The sequence below is a fragment of the Phoenix dactylifera genome, chromosome 2 (assembly GCF_051530095.1).
Source record: "Phoenix dactylifera cultivar Ajwa chromosome 2, Ajwa_hap1_PhDact_Kaust_v1.1, whole genome shotgun sequence".
NCBI lineage: Eukaryota > Viridiplantae > Streptophyta > Magnoliopsida > Arecales > Arecaceae > Phoenix > Phoenix dactylifera.
Window position 1 is genome coordinate 2621953 of NC_143191.1, and position 20273 is coordinate 2642225.

At 39.9% G+C, this 20273-nt stretch overlaps 2 protein-coding genes across 12 annotated transcripts; one reads left to right on the forward strand and one right to left on the reverse strand.

Annotated features, from left to right (window-relative positions):
• The first annotated feature begins 128 nt into the window (after positions 1-128).
• Positions 129-7569, forward strand: LOC103716618 (protein YLS7-like). Of its 7 annotated transcripts, none has more exons than XM_039133910.3 (5): positions 129-438; positions 530-1765; positions 4669-4946; positions 5960-6784; positions 7063-7569. In XM_039133910.3, the coding sequence occupies exons 2-4, from the start codon at positions 1096-1098 to the stop codon at positions 6746-6748; spliced, it is 1737 nt and encodes a 578-aa protein (XP_038989838.2). In that variant the 5' UTR covers positions 129-438; positions 530-1095; the 3' UTR covers positions 6749-6784; positions 7063-7569. The 7 variants fall into 7 exon arrangements, with proteins under 7 accessions (XP_038989838.2, XP_088571090.2, XP_038989835.2 ...); XM_088714964.2 differs by having other exon boundaries at positions 955-1765; XM_039133907.3 differs by lacking the exon at positions 7063-7569 and having other exon boundaries at positions 5960-6991.
• Positions 7570-8161: 592 nt separating this feature from the next.
• Positions 8162-15561, reverse strand: INH3 (inhibitor-3). 5 transcript variants are annotated; one of them, XR_015974936.2, is made up of 4 exons: positions 15087-15561; positions 12842-12902; positions 12353-12429; positions 8162-8477 (listed from the first exon to the last, which is right to left on the reverse strand). XR_015974936.2 is itself a non-coding variant. In XM_039133920.3 (2 exons), exon 1 carries the CDS (start codon positions 15485-15487, stop codon positions 15119-15121), a length of 369 nt encoding a protein of 122 aa, XP_038989848.3. In that variant the 5' UTR covers positions 15488-15560; the 3' UTR covers positions 8162-8477; positions 15087-15118. The 5 variants fall into 5 exon arrangements, 1 of the variants encoding a protein (XP_038989848.3); XR_015974934.2 differs by having other exon boundaries at positions 12353-12495; XR_015974935.2 differs by lacking the exon at positions 12842-12902.
• Between the last annotated feature and the right edge of the window lie 4712 nt (positions 15562-20273).

Consider the following 20273-nt stretch of genomic DNA (forward strand, 5'->3'; position numbering starts at 1 on the left):
TTAGCCGTACGTGAATGATAGTATCAACGGCAGTTTTTACTCCGCATAGAAATTTGTATACAATCGTACTTATGGAAACTTGTTGGCGAAGAAGCGTAAAACGGTCATTTGAGCGCCTCGCTTTTATTTTGTTTGGTGTTAAAACTTTATGGTCGGCGATCGGCCCGAAGGGGAGTTGTTCGTGTGGGAAATCTAATCTTTCGCCTTCATCGCTCCGCTCTTAATCTCTACGAGCAGCCCAAAGTCTCTCTCTCGCCTTTTCCTTTCCTTTTTCAGCGATGTTATCACGCTGGGAGATGGATTTTTGGAGGAGTATCTGAAGATTTTTTTAAAATTTTTTTTGATAAAATTGCCATCCCTGGATTGGAGTGTTAATATGGAGCTTAACAATTTTGATTGAGATCTCCGATTTAGATGGAAAGGAGGTTGGAATTTAAGGTATCTGGAGTCCGATTCGTTGCTTATGATTTCTATTTTTAGAAGTTTTAGCCTCTAAGCATCTAATTCCGAGTTTTCCTTTTATCTGTAGATTGTTGGATTTCTCGCATTGATTTGCTTTTTGGAGGAGCGTTGTTTTTATCAAAAAAGAAAAAGGAAAGGAGGAGCGTTGTAGAAATTTAAGGACATTTTTTTTATGGTATGATTCTAAATGATTTGTGAAATTAGCAACAGGAGATTTGACGGATTTAGTTTAGGTTTTGGCCGTCTCCACAATCATTTGGTTGGTCAGTAAGCTTTTTTTTTGGGCCTTTTGCTGCTGAAATCCGAAATACTGTAGTAGAAACTCTGTAGTTTTGATCGTTATTGCCTGTTTGATTAGATAGGTATTGAAAGTATTTTGGATCTTGATTGGTTAAAAAGGTCGAAAGATTGGATTTTTAACTGTTTAAGATCTGGGAAATAGGCTTCTCCTCGGATTCCTTGGAATTTCACAGGCCATCTTTGTTTGAGCAGAGACTTTCCTTTGTTGGAGGAGGAGATTGCATAATTGTGCAAGTTCTGGCTCCGAGATTAGTTTAGAAGCAGAAGGTTGGGCTTTTTCTTCAGAGCATGGCTCTTGTTCTTGGCTATTAAGTATAGTGGGTTTGGGGAATCATGGCGATATCTTCGCCTAAAAGCCATTCCAGTGTTGTGGCAGTTCCACGGTCCCTCTCCTCGATGGCTGTTTCAGTGGGAGCCCTGACTCTGTTTCTTGTGGTTGCATCACTGATTCTAGTTTCATATCCTGTCGGTTTATCCCTCCAAGGTTATCTCCTTGGTGCAGACCATTTGAGCAAACCAGTGCCAATAGCTTTCAGTAATAATCAGACCAAACTTCTGACTTCGCCGCCCGAGCCTTCGCAAAATGATCAGCAGGATATGGTTATCAAGCAACCTTTATCTAGGCATGAGATGCCAGATAATCCAGCAGCTTCTACCACATTATCTTCTGGTAGAACAGTAGAGATGGGGGCTGCTAACAGCTCTGTTACTTCAGATAGTACTGAGGTTGTAAAATTTGGCAGCTCCTCTTCCTTCGGTGCCTTCGATGATTCTGGGAATACCAATCCAGGTAATCCAGAAGTTGCAACTCTCCCTTCGGTTCCATCGGACAACTCCGAGAAGGTCATTTTGGCTTCGTCAAATTCCACATTGGGAGTTGGAACTCTCCCTTCAACTCCATCAGACAACTCTCAGAAGGTTGATTCTGCTTCCTCAAATTCCACACCAGCAGCTGCGGTGCCCCTTCCAGCTTCATCAGACAATGCTAAGAAGGTTGATTCTAGTAAGTGTTGCTTCTCTTTTCTCCCTTCTGCCTCCTGTTCTTGTTCTTGACACCGAAATTGCAATCTTGATGGATGAATTTAACAATGGATTTTCATGACTGGTTTTGAGGTATTCTTGTTAAAATTTGCATTTATACTGCAATTATATGAGGCTTTACGCCTCAGATCCTGTTGAATCTCCCACCTGTGTAGAAGCAGAATGTATATGAAAAAAAATGGTATAATAACAACATAAAAACGTAAATAAGGTGCAGTAGATTGCTGAGCTAAAGCAATTAAGGCATTTATTAAGAAATAAATCTATACTTTATTCATGTGTATGTATGTAAGGTTTTTTTTTTTTCTTTTTTGTAACTTATATCATATGTAAACAATTTGATCGGATATCTAGGGGTCAATAAAATTATCATACATTTCTTGGATTGCTGTAAAAGTTGGCACCTTTTACTAGAAGTGCCAAATGTATACAAGGAAACATAATGCAATTATATTTTTAAGCAAAGCACCAAAACATGCCTGGATTGTCGCAACTCTCTAACATGCCAGGAGATTTCTAACTGGTCTTTTTAACAGCTTCTCCAAAGTCCAAACTGTTTTCCCTCTGCTCTCACAAAATCCAAATAATGCAATTGCTTCTCTAAAATGTGGTGCTAAACATGATCTTCGAGGGGGTGAGAGGATGGCCTAGAGGTGTTGTATGTTATGTGTATGCTTGATTTCCAATATTATCAGATTCTTGTACATCAAAATGTATTTCTTTATAAATAACTTGCAAGTATTGAAGGAAAAATCCTGTAGTCCAGATTGATGCAGACACTGTACTAATTTGGGCTGTATATCCTTAAAACTTGGAATCGGACCTAATAAATAAAGAGGTGATTCAGGGTTTTTTTAGCATGACTCCTTAAAGAGCAACACATCATTACCTGAAGATGATCAACCATCCTGCTGTCAAGGACTTGAAATGGGGAAAAAAAGCTAGGTTGTCCTTGAAGCTTTTTTATGGTATTGAGCGACATATGGAGAGACCACTTTTATTGGTAGGTTTTCATTATCATTTGGTTGTTAGACACAGTGAAAATTGATGAGCCTGAAATTAGAATAAAATCGAGGATTACTTCATAAGCAATGGAATCAAATGATAGTAGATGACATCAAAGTATCTGATTGCTCTTAATAGAGAAATAACATGGAAGGATATGAGAGGGATATTTGAGCACTTCTTAACATATATATTTAGTATCTGCAAGGTCCAATGTATATCAGAGGTAGTCTTAACTTGTCAAATTAGATTTCAGAGATTCACAAGGATTTTGTTTTTAATTGAGCTTGATGTCTTTGAAGGAGTTTTTTTAAGAAATGAAATATTAAAATTTCATGTTGTGAAACTTGAATTTTTTCGAATAAGATAACATTTTATATTTCTTTGGTGGATCTTGCTTCACCTTTCCCCTGTATGTATTTCTTTCTTGTTCCTTCTCTTTCTTATTTTTCTGTAGTAATTTTTCTTCTCTTTGTTTCTATTCTAACTTTAATTTTGTTGATTGAGAATGTGCAGTCATGCAATCATTCTGATTCGCATTAACATATATAATTATAGATATAAGTTTTAACACAGGCCATTTTCCATTAGTTTGTGATTGCCTATATGAATTCTACTCTGCTTTTGGTAGATATCAAGGTTAGCACATCCAAAACAGGAATCATCAAATAATTTTGCAGTGCTCCCATTCAAGTTTGCATTTACTACCGTCTTTATCAGCCCTCCAACCTTACTTCAAGGATTCAGGGATCACTCCTTTGTGTAGGAGGATGAGTAAACTCATGTGAAATGATTCTCTAGCAACTTTCCAAGCAGTGTTAGATAAATCGCTTAACCTTTTATGCACTTAGTCTATGAATATTCTTTCCTAGTTTTATGACATTCCCATCTTATAATGAGGCAATCTGATGCTCATAGCCCTTCTGCTGCTCCATCCTATAGCTAATGCAACATTGCCTGCCTGGAGCCAACTGTTGCAAGCACTTTAGATATGCCTCAGCATCAAAACTTCTTTATAGGAATATCCTTGTCCATCTTTCCGTCCTTTTATGGAGTCTTTAATGTACTACTGATATAAGAATTGTTTGGGGAATCTCCTGCACTTCACACTTGTTTACAGTCTTGGCCTCTTTATTATGCCTTCTTAATTTGCAGTTAATCAAATTATTTCTGATTTAACCTAATTATTTTCTAACGTTTATTTTATAAATCTTTCTTCTATAAATCCAAAATCATTTTCACTTATTTCCTGATCTGCACCAATATTGTATCTATTAATAGCTGACATTAGGGAACCTCCTCATTATTGTCAACCAAGGGTTTGAGTCTCGGAAGCTGGGCCTGTCTTGGTCTTAGGTTGGCTCTTTGTGGTACTGAGATGGACCGGAATGGCCATTAATAACAAGAAACTAAAAATTGGTGTCTTGAGACAGCTGGCCATCCTAAAGTGCTAGGACACAACCACCCTAACTGGAATGGACCGAGATGACAAAACCTAATCTCTCTCTCTCTCCCCGGTCAAGTATGGTGCCGTGGGGATGGACCAGGAAGGACAGTGTGAAGCTTATTTCATCTAAAGCTAGTGCAGCAGTAGTAGCTCATAGTCAGCTTCGCACTCAAAGCTTTTGAATCCAAGGCCATCCACCATTGGAAATTGCTAGCCTGATGTAATTGATGCATTTGCTGAAATAAGTGTTACTAAAAAAGTTTTGTTCCCTACTTTCTTGTATAAGTTATTCAAGATTTCAAATTTGAAAGGGAGAGGGGGGAGGTCACAATTATGTAGGCTGCTTTCCATAACCCGCATAAGAATTAGTTATTGACAAATATCTGTGCTTCCACCTTTGTTTTATTGTTTAGGGAGCTGTGATCTGTACCATGGGAAATGGATCTATGATGCTGCTGGACCATTGTATACAAACAACTCATGCCCCATCATAACACAAATGCAAAATTGCCAGGGAAACGGGAGACCAGACAAGGATTATGAGAACTGGAGGTGGAAACCTGAACAGTGTGACCTCCCACGCTTTGATGCCAGGAAATTCTTAGAGTTGATGAGGGGAAAGACACTGGCCTTTATCGGGGATTCAGTTGCTCGGAATCAGATGGAATCAATGATGTGCATTATATGGCAGGCAAGTTGCTAACCTGCAATTTTTTTTACATGATATGGAATAATTTAGATGATTAGTTCATAGTAGGAAAATTTATTTTGTGCAAGTTCTTGCACTACAAGCTATGCTTTGGTAAACAGTAGCCTCTGTATTTTGATTATTGACCATGTATTTTTGCATGTTTTGTAGTTGTGGGTCCATACAAAATGCAATGAATGGAGTAGGCCAGTGCATACAAAGTTACAATGGATAAACAAAGACAAAGCACGAGGAAAACCCTTTTTTGTTATCGTCATGCCTTTAGTTTACAGTATGCAGAAAATCTGCACCTTCATTGCAGCATCTGCACCAGCCAGAAACCACCTTGTTAACTGAACAATATGCACATAAAAACCCCACCACAATGTTTTGAAAATGTTTATTCTATTTAATCATACTGATGAAGTTGATCATCTAGGGTTTGTTTCCTTGCAATTCCAAAATGCAGCTAGACTTGATTGTGATTTATATTTTTATTTATCTACTCCTTTTGGCATATTGTACTAATTTGCAAACAATTTATTATCTGGAAAGATTTGCATTTCCAATTTAGAAGGGCCCTTTCTGTTAATTAGCCAACTTATGCTTGAGTTTGAGACAAATTTTGAATAGGCTAGAAGTTCCAAGTGGTACAAGTAATTGTATACCATAAGCATTCATGTATCATCAGGTCAAGCATGGGTTCTGAAATTCTTGTTGATGTTAGTAATGGTTGTGATGGAGGGCATGCATCCAAACGATATTAGGCAAGTGCAAATGTTTTTGGTTGCATGCATTTTTGTTAATTTTGTACGCATACTTTCATTGTTTATATTTATCTACTACGTCATAAAATACATGCATCATGTATTTACTTTTTTTATAGTAATGTTACCAATCTTCAGCATATGCCTTGAATTTTAGTTAGGTTCTTGACTTTGTTAAGCTTGGATGGATTGCTCTTAGTAAATTACTTTTCTCAGCGCCCATTAACAATGTTTGATGCTCCTTTACAGGTAGAAGTTCCCAAGAACCGTGGCAACCGTCGGATGCAGCGTTGGTACTTCAAGTCCACCTCTACAAGCATTGTCCGCATATGGTCCTCATGGCTCGTTCATAGTACCCCGGAGCCCTTCCAATCTATCCCAAAGGGGGTTACCAAGGTCCACCTGGACATCCCTGATGAGAACTTCATGGAATTCCTCCCACAGTTTGATGTGGTGGTCCTGTCTTCTGGCCACTGGTTTGCAAAGCAATCCGTGTACATTCTCAACAATACCGTTGTCGGGGGACAGCTCTGGTGGCCCAAAGAGATGGGTAAGATGAAGATCAACAATATTGAAGCCTTCGGTATATCAGTTGAGACCATCATGACTGCTATTGCCTCTCATCCAAACTACACGAGTCTAGCAATTGTTCGCTCGTTTTCGCCTGACCATTATGAGGGCGGAGCTTGGAACACAGGAGGGTCATGCACTGGAAAGGTTAGGCCAGTGAGCGAGGTGGTTAGGAATGGATTCACAGATATTATGCATGAGAAGCAGGTTACAGGATTCGAACAGGCAGTGAAGAAGGCAAGAAGTGGTGCCAAGTTGAGGTTGATGGACATCACTGAGCCTTTCGGGTACAGACCTGATGGGCATCCGGGCCCGTACAGGAGCCTCGACCCGAACAAGTTGACGAAGAGAGGACCAAATGGAGAGCCCCCACCACAGGACTGTTTGCACTGGTGCATGCCAGGTCCAATTGATACATGGAATGAAATTGTGCTGGAGATCATTCGGAGAGAGTTCGAGGGAGCATGAAACTGATGAAAGCTTACAGATTCTTTTGTTCTTGAGGTAACGATCTCCATGACCTCCTGAGAGAAGTAGGAAAAAATTTTAGTCTTGTAAGTAGGAACAAGGGGTATCTAGGTGTTCTTTGGTGGATCATTTACATGTTTAAGTTTATCACTATGATTTATTTGATATGGATAGGAAGTATGTTCTGTATTCTTGGCGAAAGACCTCTTCAATACTGACTGCTAGGCACTGAATTGTTTCTTTTGTTCTTGTGTTTGTGCAATATCGTTTACCTGCATTAAATTTTACTGAGCATCTCTTGTAAATTCTTCCAGAGTTCCAAGCAAATTGGTGGACCAAGAGGGCGCCCACCTAACTAGATCTCATGTATTCCAGTGGAATTGCACCGAGAATGATGTTAGAATTGTTGATTCCATATGCAAGGATGTGATCTGGATTCTCGAAGTACCGACTACCAGAATTGCATGAACGAAAATTTGGATTAGGTGATTCCATGTTTGATTTGGGCATCATTTTTTGCAACGTAATCCACCTTGTATCTCTGTCACGCCTGGGCGCCAACTTCCCTTTGATGAGAAGTATCTTGTCTTCTTTTTGGACCAGCGATTACTACTACCATTCAATTGAGAGAATTCTGTTGCACCGCACTAGAATTCTCTTCTCTTCTTTCATGTTCCCCTGGAACCCAGCACAAGCATTGTAGATAAATGAGCTAAAAGGGAGTAATGGTTACGATCCCATCAACCATGTCCGGTTTGAGAGGATGTAATTTTATTGCATGACTGTGATGATTTATAATGAGAGATCTTGGCTTACATCCATCTGAAAATTTATTTTACTTTATCCAGACAGGGGTGGAGTATACTATCATATTTTACTTTATTAAATTTCCAAGTGGTAGGACACCAAATGGTTAGAACAGAGAGGAAAGGCAAAGATTAGTTTTCTTCGAAAAGTGGTGAGGCTTGACTTGCCTCAGATATTTGACATTCCTCTTCGATTAGATAAGGACACTAGATAGATACATCCAGTGCAAGTGATCCAGCCAATATGAAGGCCTACACATAGATCAAGTGATGTTCGTACATAGATAAAAGTGATATAGACAAAGTAATTCTTAGAATCAAGATTTGTCGAACCGATTGGTACCGGTATATACCGACCCTCATGCATCGCATCAATCCCTGCAGGTTACACCAATCCCCCTAAGCCATGTTTGTAGAACTTTTCATGCGCACAAACCTGGCACCCCTAGCATCACTTAATAAGATGATGTATCCAAACAGCAACAACAAAACATCAGAAACATTTGGCTTCATCCAAATTGAGCAAAAATTGTTTCATGCAGAGTGCAATGCTATACCATGAATGCAGGAGGGACGATTATCATTTACATTCCAGAACTCAAGAAAAGAAGAGAAAACCATGCATTCACATTTCAAAATAGAAGATCATACACTTGCACTGCAAAGTGGTATAACTTTTACAAGTACATCAACAGGACAAAACATTTGCCCTAAATCACATAAAGTGGCAGGTTATAAAAGTAATATTTTTGGATCAGCATAACAGAAAGTCATGATGCAAAGAACTCTGCATGGACAATCTTATGAAAAATCACAAATGGAATAAGCAAGGTTCAGGCTTCCTGGTACTATATCGAACCTCCAATTATGTAGCTCAGTTACAGAGACAATTTGGTGTAAAGTCCTCCAGACCTACAGCACATCTGCAGAATTTTGAAGAGTCATTTAACTTTGTTGAATTTCAGAGACTTTACGTCATCCTTTTTCAATTCTAAGATAGATCATAAAGTATATAATACAACAAACACAAACACATTCAGTTGTAATGGCTTCAAGAAAGGTTCACAGAAGTGTTCGATGAGGCAAAATTGTCTAGTCGCATATTATCCAATCAATGTTGCTGATGAGCATGCGGGTGGGTACACATAGACATACCAGGTAAAACAAGGCCAGGAGCAGACTCTATACCTCACAAGCAAGTCAAGAGAAAAGTCGAGGAACATGTGGAGTAGGAATGCAAGTCGAGTCATCAAGTCAATTACACTTGCTCCCGTATCTATCGCAGATCTCACAGAGAAAAAATTAAAAAGTTATTGCATCCCAAGTTATTTCAAAGTGCACATCTCCTCCAACTCCAAAAAACAAAAAAAAAAAAAAAAAAAAAAAAAAACCAACTCTTTTGATACTTAAGGGTGCCCCCTAATGTGGTGTCATGCTATGCAGAATCTATCCACAAATGTGACTCATCTCAAGTAGGGAGGAGATATCGATGAACATATATTGAGATCTCATCTGGTTTTAAGCTGACAATTGGGTCATATTTCGCAAAGGGCCATATTCAGTGTTTTTTTCGACAAAAATGAATGAGCACAGTATTTGCTCAGCAACTACCCAAATAAGTTGGAAGCTGTTCACATCGCATGATCTCTTATTACCAGGATGGACAGTTCATCTATGGTATCATAGTGGTTGAGCCAAAAATTTGATGTACCAGGGATTTCAAGAATACATAGCAGTTGACGTATGACCACATTGTAAAGCATAAGTTACAATGAGTTATCTTCAATTAAAACTCATGATCAAGGAGGCACTGACTATATCTGCTGTAAAGCATCAAAAAATTACTATTCTTACCTTCTACTATTGAACTATGACATACTTGCAGTTATCTAATCAGTAAGAAGTAGAATCCTTGACCTAAAACCTGAACCAACCCGGCTCTTTATTACTCCTACTTCCTCCTATTAAAAGTGACATCCGAGCAGTTTTGTCAACAGTGAGGAGTAGAAATTCTTTAACCCCAAACCTGAACCAGTCTGGCTGGGTATTGGGCAAGCACCAGAGGAAACCTCCAAATTAAATGACTTCGGTATAGCTAACACCCAGTAACCTGAAGGGCCACTTATATAGTAATAGTAAAATTAATATATACCTGTTTTTTACATCAGAATGACTTGAAATGCTAACAAACTTCTGGTCTCCCGCTAGTGACATATAATGGACTAATAAGTTTCATTCATGCAGGAATAAGATAAATGGGAAAAAGACAATGCAGTCATGCACAGAGCAAGTTAAATCAAGTTCATGAAGTGAAGAAGTTGAAGAGATGGTTAGGACCCATCCTACTAGCATGCTGGTTGGCAAAGTAGTAAAGACTATTATAACCTAGAATATAAGGCTAATTCGACCTCACTCCCACTAAAAGTTGTCCATGTATTTACACAAATCAGCTGAGATAGCTACTAGTTTTACTTTCGGCATGCTACTTCTGCTGCTCACATGGTAAATATGTTTTAGAACAAAATTGGAGGAAATTGATAGAGGTTTTAATTGTGTAAACTTTGTAATCATTGAAATGATGTCTTAAAATAAGATTAACATGGTGGGGAGCAACGAAATGCATGTTATGTGATAATTATGTTCCGCTAGTGAAGGCACTAGATGGTTAAAAGTAACCATCGCCCACAGATACCCTTAGTTGAGCACAAATGTGACATGCATGCAACAATCATTCACGGAGCCCAACATTGGCAAATACCTCTTAAAAAGCTAACTATATGGACTTGATTCTTCCAAGAAAAGCCCCAAAAAGTTTAACACATAATTCTTCCCATTTACTTCCCATTCTCTCATAAAGCTTTTAACTTTTGAAAAGTGCCCCAGCCTTCCATCCTCTCCAAAAGAGCAACAACCATATTCTCTCCCATGCTTCAAACAATTGTGCTTCCATCGTTCTCAATGAGTAACCCTCCTGATCATTTTTACAGATCAGTTATTCCCACAACTTCTTTTGAAGCAAGAATCTTTGTAGCAATCCTCCTCCTGCTTGATGACAATCTCCAATATCCAATTCTAGTAGAATGATCTGTTCTAGTTTTCACGATTTAGTTATATTGTTTATCATCTTTACACAAAACTCCCAAAACTTTTTGGCCTTTATGACGAGAAATCTCACCCAGTCCTACTGTGCTCATGGCATTCACACCATCATTCATTCCCATCATGGTAAAAGAAGAATAGCATGATTAAGTAAAAATATTAACCCTTGAGTATCAATAAAGAAGGAAGGAAAAAGACCTATAGTTTGGGGTACAAGAAAGGACACAAGTCATTAGTAACAACAAAATGGTAACTCCAAAACAGTTACTGAACTTGAATTGATGTTAAATTTGGGCACTTAACAAGTTTTATATTTACTGATTATTCTAATGTTACATGTATGCATCCTAAAAACCTATATAAAAACTTTTTTTTGATTCACAGTGAAGTTGGGGAAAAAGTTCCTTGTTCCATTTATTCCATCTTATTCAGCCGCACTATGTGTATACATAATTTTAGGCGTGTAAGAAATTTAGAAGTAGCAGATTACATCGAATGGCTCGAATCATCGAAGTTGGATCCCTCCTTCCATTCATGATCTGACCGGATTTGAGTGAAGATCCACTTGACCGATCCTGGTCAAGTTCTCTCTCTCTCTCTCTCTGCATGCATATATATATATATATATATATATATATATATATATACACATATATATATACATATATGATCACTTGTGCCACTATGCTCAGAAAAACTTTATGCAATAAATGTTTCAGTTTTTCTCCTCGCAGACCATTTACCCGAGAATAATTTACTTCGTTGAAAAGTTGGAATAATTAATCCTCCATTTCTACATCCAACACCCCACATAATCTAGCTAAACCTGATTTCATTCCCAAACCAAAAACAACCTAAGAGTATACATTTGACAACTACACTTAGTTGAAATCCCTTTGGACTCATGGAATCACCATTTGATTGCTCAAAACATACTTTACGATCGCAAAAAAATGATCTTTAACATCTTTGGAAGTCCTAATCTGACTAGTCGCTCTAGTAGATATCCTACCTTGGCTGCAAACTAGCTTAACCGCCAGTCTTGCAATCTAAAGTGATTTCTAGGTCTTTATAAAAAAGCCCTCCATTATATAACTTACTTAAAAATGGACACACGAGTTCTCCTCACATTTTCCTATGTTTACTAAGATTTTAGGGAACTTCTCGCTCTCTTTAACATGTTTTGGTTACCAAATCTTCTTGCAATTTTTGCTTCTAGTTATTTTATATAGAATCACATCGCGATTGTAAAATCGCAGCCCAATAGGCCTTGGTAGAAACCAAGAAACTGGACCCATTAAGGGTGCTCGCTAGCTCAATTTTTTCTTTAAAAATGTTTATTTTGTTTCCTCAAGATTGTACGTACTATGTTGAGGATCTATTTGGTTTGAGAAAAGATAGGGAATCATGAAACGCCCATTTGAAATAAACTTCCAGTAATTTGTTTGTGGGAAAAAGCCAAGCAACAAAAAAACGACATATCCCAGTAATTATGAAAAAAATGATTATTTTCATTCTCTATCAAAGAAACAAATAATGAAAAAAAAGTAGCACACTGTACTTTAAAAGTGAGCATGATTTTTGAGCATGGTCTAACTATTTTCATCTTTCTACTAATAACTTAACTTGATTTTCCTAAGTACACAAAAAATGTTAAAAAAATTAGGATTTCAAGAAATGTGAACAAAATTTTACTTACCCAAAATACTTAAAATCCAAAACCTGATTGCTTAGTCGAAAATCATAATCTTCATAAATCTCCAAAAGAGAAATTTCCTGGAAGCAAGATTAATCGTTGAAGCAAGCTGATCCCTCAAAACTCAAATGCGAAGAAGCACTGACCTAATAATCAGATTAATCACCAATATACAGTAAATATGTCCCCATGAATGATTTGAAACAACTCTGCTTAAACTAATAAAAACTCAACAATGATGATCGATCTTTCATCATTATGTTATATTGGAAAGGGAGTTGAGTGGGTTGTGAATAGTTTTAGCATGAGCTAAGAACATAATGATGAAAGATCGGATAGGTCTCTATAACATAAGGAATACGGGAAAGAAGAAGAGAAATGAGGAATCAGACACATAAATATGGAGAGATAATAAGAAATGGTGTATATTTTAATACTAGAACTCAAACCTCTAAACATGAAACCCATGACATGTGATCACTCATTACTCACCTTGTAACCAATTGCCTGCCCCCAAGAGTTGATATTAAGTACATTGAAAAGTCTCAGCTTCCTATTTGTAATCAAAATTGAAAGAAAAAGGGTAAAACAAACATCATGAATGGATACTACGGCCGTAAATTCCTTCATTATAATATTTTAAAATGTTAATAATACTCGCAAAACAGTAAAAAATAACAAATAGCAGATCTCCTTTTAAATAGCCTACAAGGTTCATATTAGCCCTTATTATCTTTGAATGCAATGGGACATTATCTAGCCTGTTCCTTGGATGTCCTGTTGGGACTTTGGAGCATCAATAGGAGTAAGAGGGAGATGAAATCAAAGATTTTCCACCATGCCTTCCATTGTAATCCAATGAATAAAACATAATACATCAAATAAGCTGCAGCAAGTCAATGAAACATATCAACTTGGTGTATTTCTTGTGCACCCTTAGTCTCTTGTGGCATACTTTTTGATCAATATTGCACCAACCACACCTAAAAGTTTGCTTGATGGTAAATATTTGTCCACAATGCTAATCAAACAAAAAAGAGACCTAACATAGGAATATAGTCAGTGTCTTGCTTTCTATGAATTCTAGCATGTATATATAGACCAAGATTCGCCATATCAGTATCGAACCCCGTACCGGTGTCGGTATGGTACAGTACAGAATCTTTTTAGCATACCAAGTGTCGATACACCTTTTGTACTGTAGCGGTACGATACGATATGCTCCGTACTGTCCGATTCGGGCCGGTATGGCAAACCATGATATAAACCATACAATTTTGAATAAACTACTTGGATATTATCCAAATGATATAAAATCATATCTAGAACAAGAATAATCAATAACGACATAATATGTTTTTGGTTGCTAATCATATTTTACACAATTAGCTACCTAAATGGGGAAAAAATTCAATTTTAAAATTATTTTCCCATCCTAAGAGTATAACATAAACCTGCAATATACAGAACAAGATACAAAATTTCTAGCATACACATGTGACGATTTTGCGGAACACTTCCACCCTATGCAATGTAAGAGAATAAAAGAAAGGATGCATTTTAGTTGTTTGCTTGGCTCACTCAAATAAGTCCAATTGAAAGCCAACCTAATATTGTACGACAAGCTCTAGTGCATTTGCCTGGCCTATCATCCAAAAGTCTATTAACAGAACCACCACTACTAACTAGAAGAAAAGAATAAAGATCTGAAACTTTCACCCACTCCCTTCATTTGGATACTTATTTTTAACACCCCTCTTTAGGAGATTTTTTTACCTTTTTTATAATAAAATATGTTGAAAAATTAAAATTTCATATAAGAAAAGTTGGCTACTAATGATTCATAATAAAATCAAAGAAAATATACCTTTGGGTGTCATCAGACTATACAATTATTGCGAGTCATTTACTAATTTATTTATATTAAAAAATTATTTCTTTTTAAATGCAAAGGTTGCGCCACTTTGACCTAGGTCCGAGTTCAAAACAAGAAAACAATCTCTCCGCATACAGAGGCGAGGCTGTGCATATCTGACTTCCTTCAAATCTTGTAGTGGTAGAAGCTGATGCACTGTGATGCCCTTTTTTATATATAAATCAGTTCTTGTATTTTCTACTCATGTATTTTCTTATATGTTACTCAATATCAAATGACTCTTATCAATGTGGAACCACCAGGACAATCAGAAAATAAATTGATAACTTAATTTTTTCCCCATGCCAACTCCTCGAGTCATCATGTCTGTTCCATGAAATCATGTCCCTCGTATGCACCAACTATCAGTAAACGAACAAATAGCAGGACCTGAAAAAATGCATTTTGAATCCAAAAATTGAAGTCCCCAGTGTGTCATTGATAGGATAACAGACAATCCAGTGCAGTTGTTTGCACGGGCACGAATTAAATTGCATTCCCTGACGAATTCAACTTTTCAGAGGCAATTAATTTTCATTAACGAAACCTAGGACAGAACGGCAGAAATCGCAAAAATGCACGCCTTCCTTTAATTCAAAGCCACAAAATCCAAATCCAAAAAAGAAAAAATACTCCCAAAAAAACAACAAAGATCAAAACTTTTCTCCAAATTTCAACCGCAAAGAAGAGGGAAAATAGAGCATAGTTGCGATCCATAAGAATTACAACTCCACGCACAAATAAAACAATATTAAGAAAAAAAAATCATATCATTTTCCAACTCTAGGCACTTGCAGTTAAAAAAAGAGGCAAGAATCGAACCCATATGATCGCAGAGCAATGGATCGCACCCATTAGTGCCCCCTTCCATGGGAGCAGCAGCCGCTGGGGCCGGCCCCGTCCTCCCCTGTGGGACCTCCGCCCCCGCCCCCGCCCCCGCCCCCGCCCCCGCCGCAGCCGTCGTCGTTGTCGCTGTCGTCCTCGTCGAAGGGCTTCTGCTTGTGGAAGATGCAGCACTTCTTGGAGCTCTTCCGGTTGAGGAACTCGTTGTCCACCGTCCCCTCCTTCCACGTTACCTTCTTCTGGCGCCGACGGAGTTGGAGAACCAGGGTTTCGGCCGGTTGCTGCCGCTGCTGCGAAGAGGAGGAGGAGGGCGGCTCTTCTAGGGTTAGGGTTAGGGATCCGGTGGGCGGAGCGGCCGTCGGAGCGGCGGACGTTGCCATTGTTCTCTCAAGATTGGGATCGAAAGTATCGAAGGGAGAGATGGATTGGGATCTAATCTAATCTAATCCATTACCCTATATATCGATTAAAAAAAAAAAAAAAACCCGTCTCTGTCGTTCTCGCTTCATTGACGTACGGTCAACCTTTATTTACGTTCATAAAAAAACCCTGCGGATGTCCATGGGCGTTTTTTTTTTTTTTTTTTTTTTTTTTTTTTTTTTTTTTGCTAGTGCGGGTCGATCATACCTGGCGAGAGCGGATAGACCCAATAAAGTCGAAAAATAAAATACCTCGGAGTGCCAAGGGCAACTCCCCATCACCAAGCCATAAGATGTCTCCGGAGTGACAAGCTACAAACGCAGCTACCCAATCCGCAGCACCGTTACCTTCACGGTAAATATGCGTGGCCTGAAAGGCCCATCCATCCCTCGCCATGGCCCAGATGTCCCGGAGCAGGGGATGGTCACACCCGCCACCCCTCGGACCCCCCTGGATCCAACTAATAACGGTGGCTGAGTCGCCCTCCAGGATGATAGACCTAGCCCGTAGGACGCATCGGGCATAGCGAACGCCCGCCCAGGCTGCACTCAGCTCCGCACATGGAACCGAAGTATCAAATAACTGACTGCCACCAGCAGCCACGACCCTAGCAGACGGATCCCGAATAACAAAACCCGCGCCTCCCCTCAAACCACCATCCAGAACAGACCCATCAAAGTTGACCTTAAGGAAACTCGGGGGTGGGGGTTCCCAGGTGAAAAACACCGTACGGGATACTGCCGAGGCAGGGTGGGAACCCCAGATGTCCCGAGCTGTCAAGGTCCCTCCAACAGGACTAGTATGACACAGCTCAGCCGCCCGAGCGCAAGCACTCTCGACCACGAATCGCAGTGACATGCGTCGTTCACCAAACAGGCGAGCGTTCCTGGCCAGCCAAATCTGGTAGGCAAGACAGCTCGCTCGAATAGCCGCCTGACGAAGCACTGGGGACCCCGATCCCTGACGCATGGCCTGTAGGAACATATCCCTGCATCGCCATACCCCATGTGGGACCCCTGCCAGACGCCAAGTAGCCCTAGCCCATGTGCACCGAAATAGGGCGTGGTCCACCGTCTCGGTCGCACCACAAGCCCCACACACCAGTGGGATCCTCACACCCCGACCGCCGAGAACAGCACTCGTAGGAAGACGGTCCCAGGCCACCTTCCAGAGGAACAACGCTACCCTCGGATGGAGCCCCAATCGCCAAATCCAGGCACAATCCGGACCAGGCTCACTACCTCGCCTAAGGAGACGGGAAAGGTCGCCCATCCTAACCCGGGACCTGGTCGAGGAGCTCCACACACGAACATCAGGTCCGCCACTCTGTGGTAGAGGGAGTGAGCGAACCCGCTCCGCCAAATACTGCCCGAAGAACCTGGCCAACCGAGTCTCATCCCAGCTAGCCACCCCGGGAGTCATGAGATCACAGACTCGAAGACCCTCCCCAGCCTCAACACTAACCGTAGTCGGCCAAAGCCGCAAAGGAAGGCCGTCGATCCATGGGTCCCTGGCAACATCGATACTACACCCGTCGCCGATCAACCATCGGGTGTGACTAGACACTAGCGGCAAATACCGCGCTATCTCGCGCCATAGAAAGGAGCAACTCCGCCCTCCTCGGGCCCAGCCCTCTGGGCCTGCCCGTCCATAGCGGCTAGTGATGATCCGACTCCAGAACCCCCGTGGCTCCAGAATGACTCGGGCGGCATGCCGGGCAAGGAGCAGCTCTCGTCTCTCGAGGAGAGATGCCACCCCTAGACCACCCTCGCTGAGAGGAAGGCATATGCTTTCCCACGCCACCAGATGCACCCCCCGTCCTCCTCCATGTGAGCCCCATAGGAAACCCCGAAAAAGTTGCTCAATCTTCAGTAGAACAGACTTTGGCACCACCGTATTTGCCATAAGATAGACGGGCATAGAGCTCAAAACTGATCGAATCAGCGTGACTCTGCCCATCATCGACAGGGATGCTGCCCGCCACCCCTCTAGTCTACCCTGAACCCACTGCACCAGTCCAGTACACTCGGACACACGCAATCTCCTGCCCGAGATCGGAACACCCAGATAGGTCCAGGTTCCATCCTGCTCGGGCATCTCCAGAATCCTCCGGATCCTCCGTCGAACCGCGAGTGTCGTACCAGGGCTAAAGGAAATGGAGGATTTCTGGACATTCACTCTCTGACCAGATACAAAGCAATAAGCAGCCAAAACCCTCCTGATGGTCTGAGCATCCACAACGCGGGCCCGAGTCATGAGGAGGCAGTCATCAGCAAAGAGTAAATGTGATATCGGCTGGGCCCCAGGAGCTGGGACGTAGGCCCCTAGCTCACCGGCAGCACATACATTCCGCAGCGAGCGAGATAAGACATCAGAGCAAATAATAAACAAGTATGGAGATAACGGGCATCCCTGCCGAAGCCCCATAGTAGATCTGAAGAAAGGAGATGGGGAACCGTTGACTAAGATAGAAAACCTCGGTCCCCGAACACACCCCATAACCCACCTAATCCATGTCTCATGGAACCCCAAACTCTCCAAGGCTAACCTAAGAAAGCTCCACCTGATTCTATCGCAAGCACGTTCCATATCCAGTTTAACAGCCATCAGGCAATGTCGCTTCGGGGCCCGTCGAAGATCCCACATCATCTCTTGGGCCACCTGATCCATGGGCGTGTTTAACCCGCTTGACTTAATTCAAAATATTGCAAATCAGGTGGATTATCTGTTTAATTAAATGGTCAGATACATGTTTAAATTTTAGCTTAATTATTCAAAAAAACAACTGCACTTAGATGTTTTTATTTAAAATTTTAGCATATCATTCTAATTTTTACAATTGAATATAAATACTTTATAAAATGTCCAATTTTTCCATTAATGTTTCCCCATAGAAATGACGTGGAAATGTATTCAAATATATGTTGAAAATATCAAATTCTTTGGTTCATAATCATAGGGTAGGAAAGAGGGAGACTGAAACTATTGCAGAGAGAAAGATTTAGGAAATTAGGGATCAAGAAGACTAGGGGTGAGGGTAAGATTAGGGCTTGTATTTGAGAAATTGCAATGGATGCCTTTCTTTTCTCCTTCTTAAAGGTTAGGGACGAGTTTAGAGTTTGTAATTGGGAAATTGCAAGTTGGAGTACTTTGAGAGCTTTGATATGGCCGCGGAAACTGCCACCTCAGCAATAAAGCAGTGATTCCCTTCTCTCTCAGTAGTCTCTTATCGAACAATTTGAAGAAAAGCACGGGGATGTGAGATTTTTATTATATTTCATCGATTATTTGTTTGTTTAAATAATTATAGTTTTGTGTTGCATTAGGGTGACAACCAAGTAGAGCTTATTAGGTTGTTTAATTAACGAAGTGTTGTTTATTGAGCTTGAGTTAAAAATTTGCATTGTTACATGCATTGCATAACATGGGTTAGTCATGCTATTTAGAAAAGTTGAATAATTATAATTAAAATAATTAAAATAATGCAAAGTGACATGATGATAATGTTAATGAATTTTATATTGTATTGTTTGCTAACAATATGGTTTTATCATGCGTATAGAATGAGAGATAGGTTAAACAAGCAGATGCATCATAGGGGTGCTTTACAAAAGCATCTGGAATTGATATACCTAGGAAGTTGGGACAATTGTGATCTAGATTATATTTCATACTTCGAGTTGGTAGACATGGTCAAGAAGTTAGGATATTATGAGGTGTCAAAAATATGGTACAGAGTTCCAAACATGAATATAGGTGAGGGCGTTAGAGAAGTTAGAGGTGATGGCTGATGCTGAGGCTGTGGTTTGTGAAACTTTGGATGAAAATAATGCAAATAGTTAGGTTGCAACACTTGTGGTTAGTGATAGGCATGCTATTGATGGTCTTTTATATAATATTTAGTCTATGTCTAACAATGATGAACATGATGATCCTGATTATATGCCAATTGAGCCAAGTAAAACCGAGGACAATTTGAGTGATGATGAGCTTGTGATAGATGATGAAGAATATTTGGAAGCTAAGAATAAGTAGAAAGCTATAAGGCAAAAGCACACTAGTGAAGCTGAGGAATTAGGAAGTGGAGCCGATGCTGTTGGATTTGATACTGTTGGACCAAATGTTTTTGGAGTTAAATCTAATGAATTTGCCCATTCTATATAGATTGATGAAGTTTAAGAGAAGGAGAAAGAGAGGAAAGGGGAGATGGAGGGGGGAAGGGAGATTGGATCCGGCTGCTAAATAGTGCTGGCCGACCGTTGGAGAGGATGACTCTAGAGGTCTAATCTATTCGGGCGCCAAAAGCTAGGAGAGAGGGAAGAAGGAAGGAAGAGAGGAAGGAGTGTAAGTATTTTTTGTATGCACTAAAGAACCAAAAATCTTAGGAACAAATACTCGAAGCGGTATAGGGAATGGAGTATCTATAATTGTCTCATGGAGATACGGCGTGAATCGGCACAATGTCTTAATGAGATTGAATAAACTATAAAGCAATAGTTGTCATTTTATTATCTCTATATACTTCACAAGTGTAAATTATATATCAATAAGGGGTAGTGAGAAGCAATGACTCCGCAAAACCTTGTTACTTAGGATGAAACTTGATTTATAGCTATGGTAAGTTTTGTGAGATTTTATTGAGAAATAATGAGGCTTCTTTTTAATAGTAAACTTTTGGATGGTGTGACTCTATCTGAAGTATATGTATTATACACACACACACATATATATAAGGTAGGATTGATC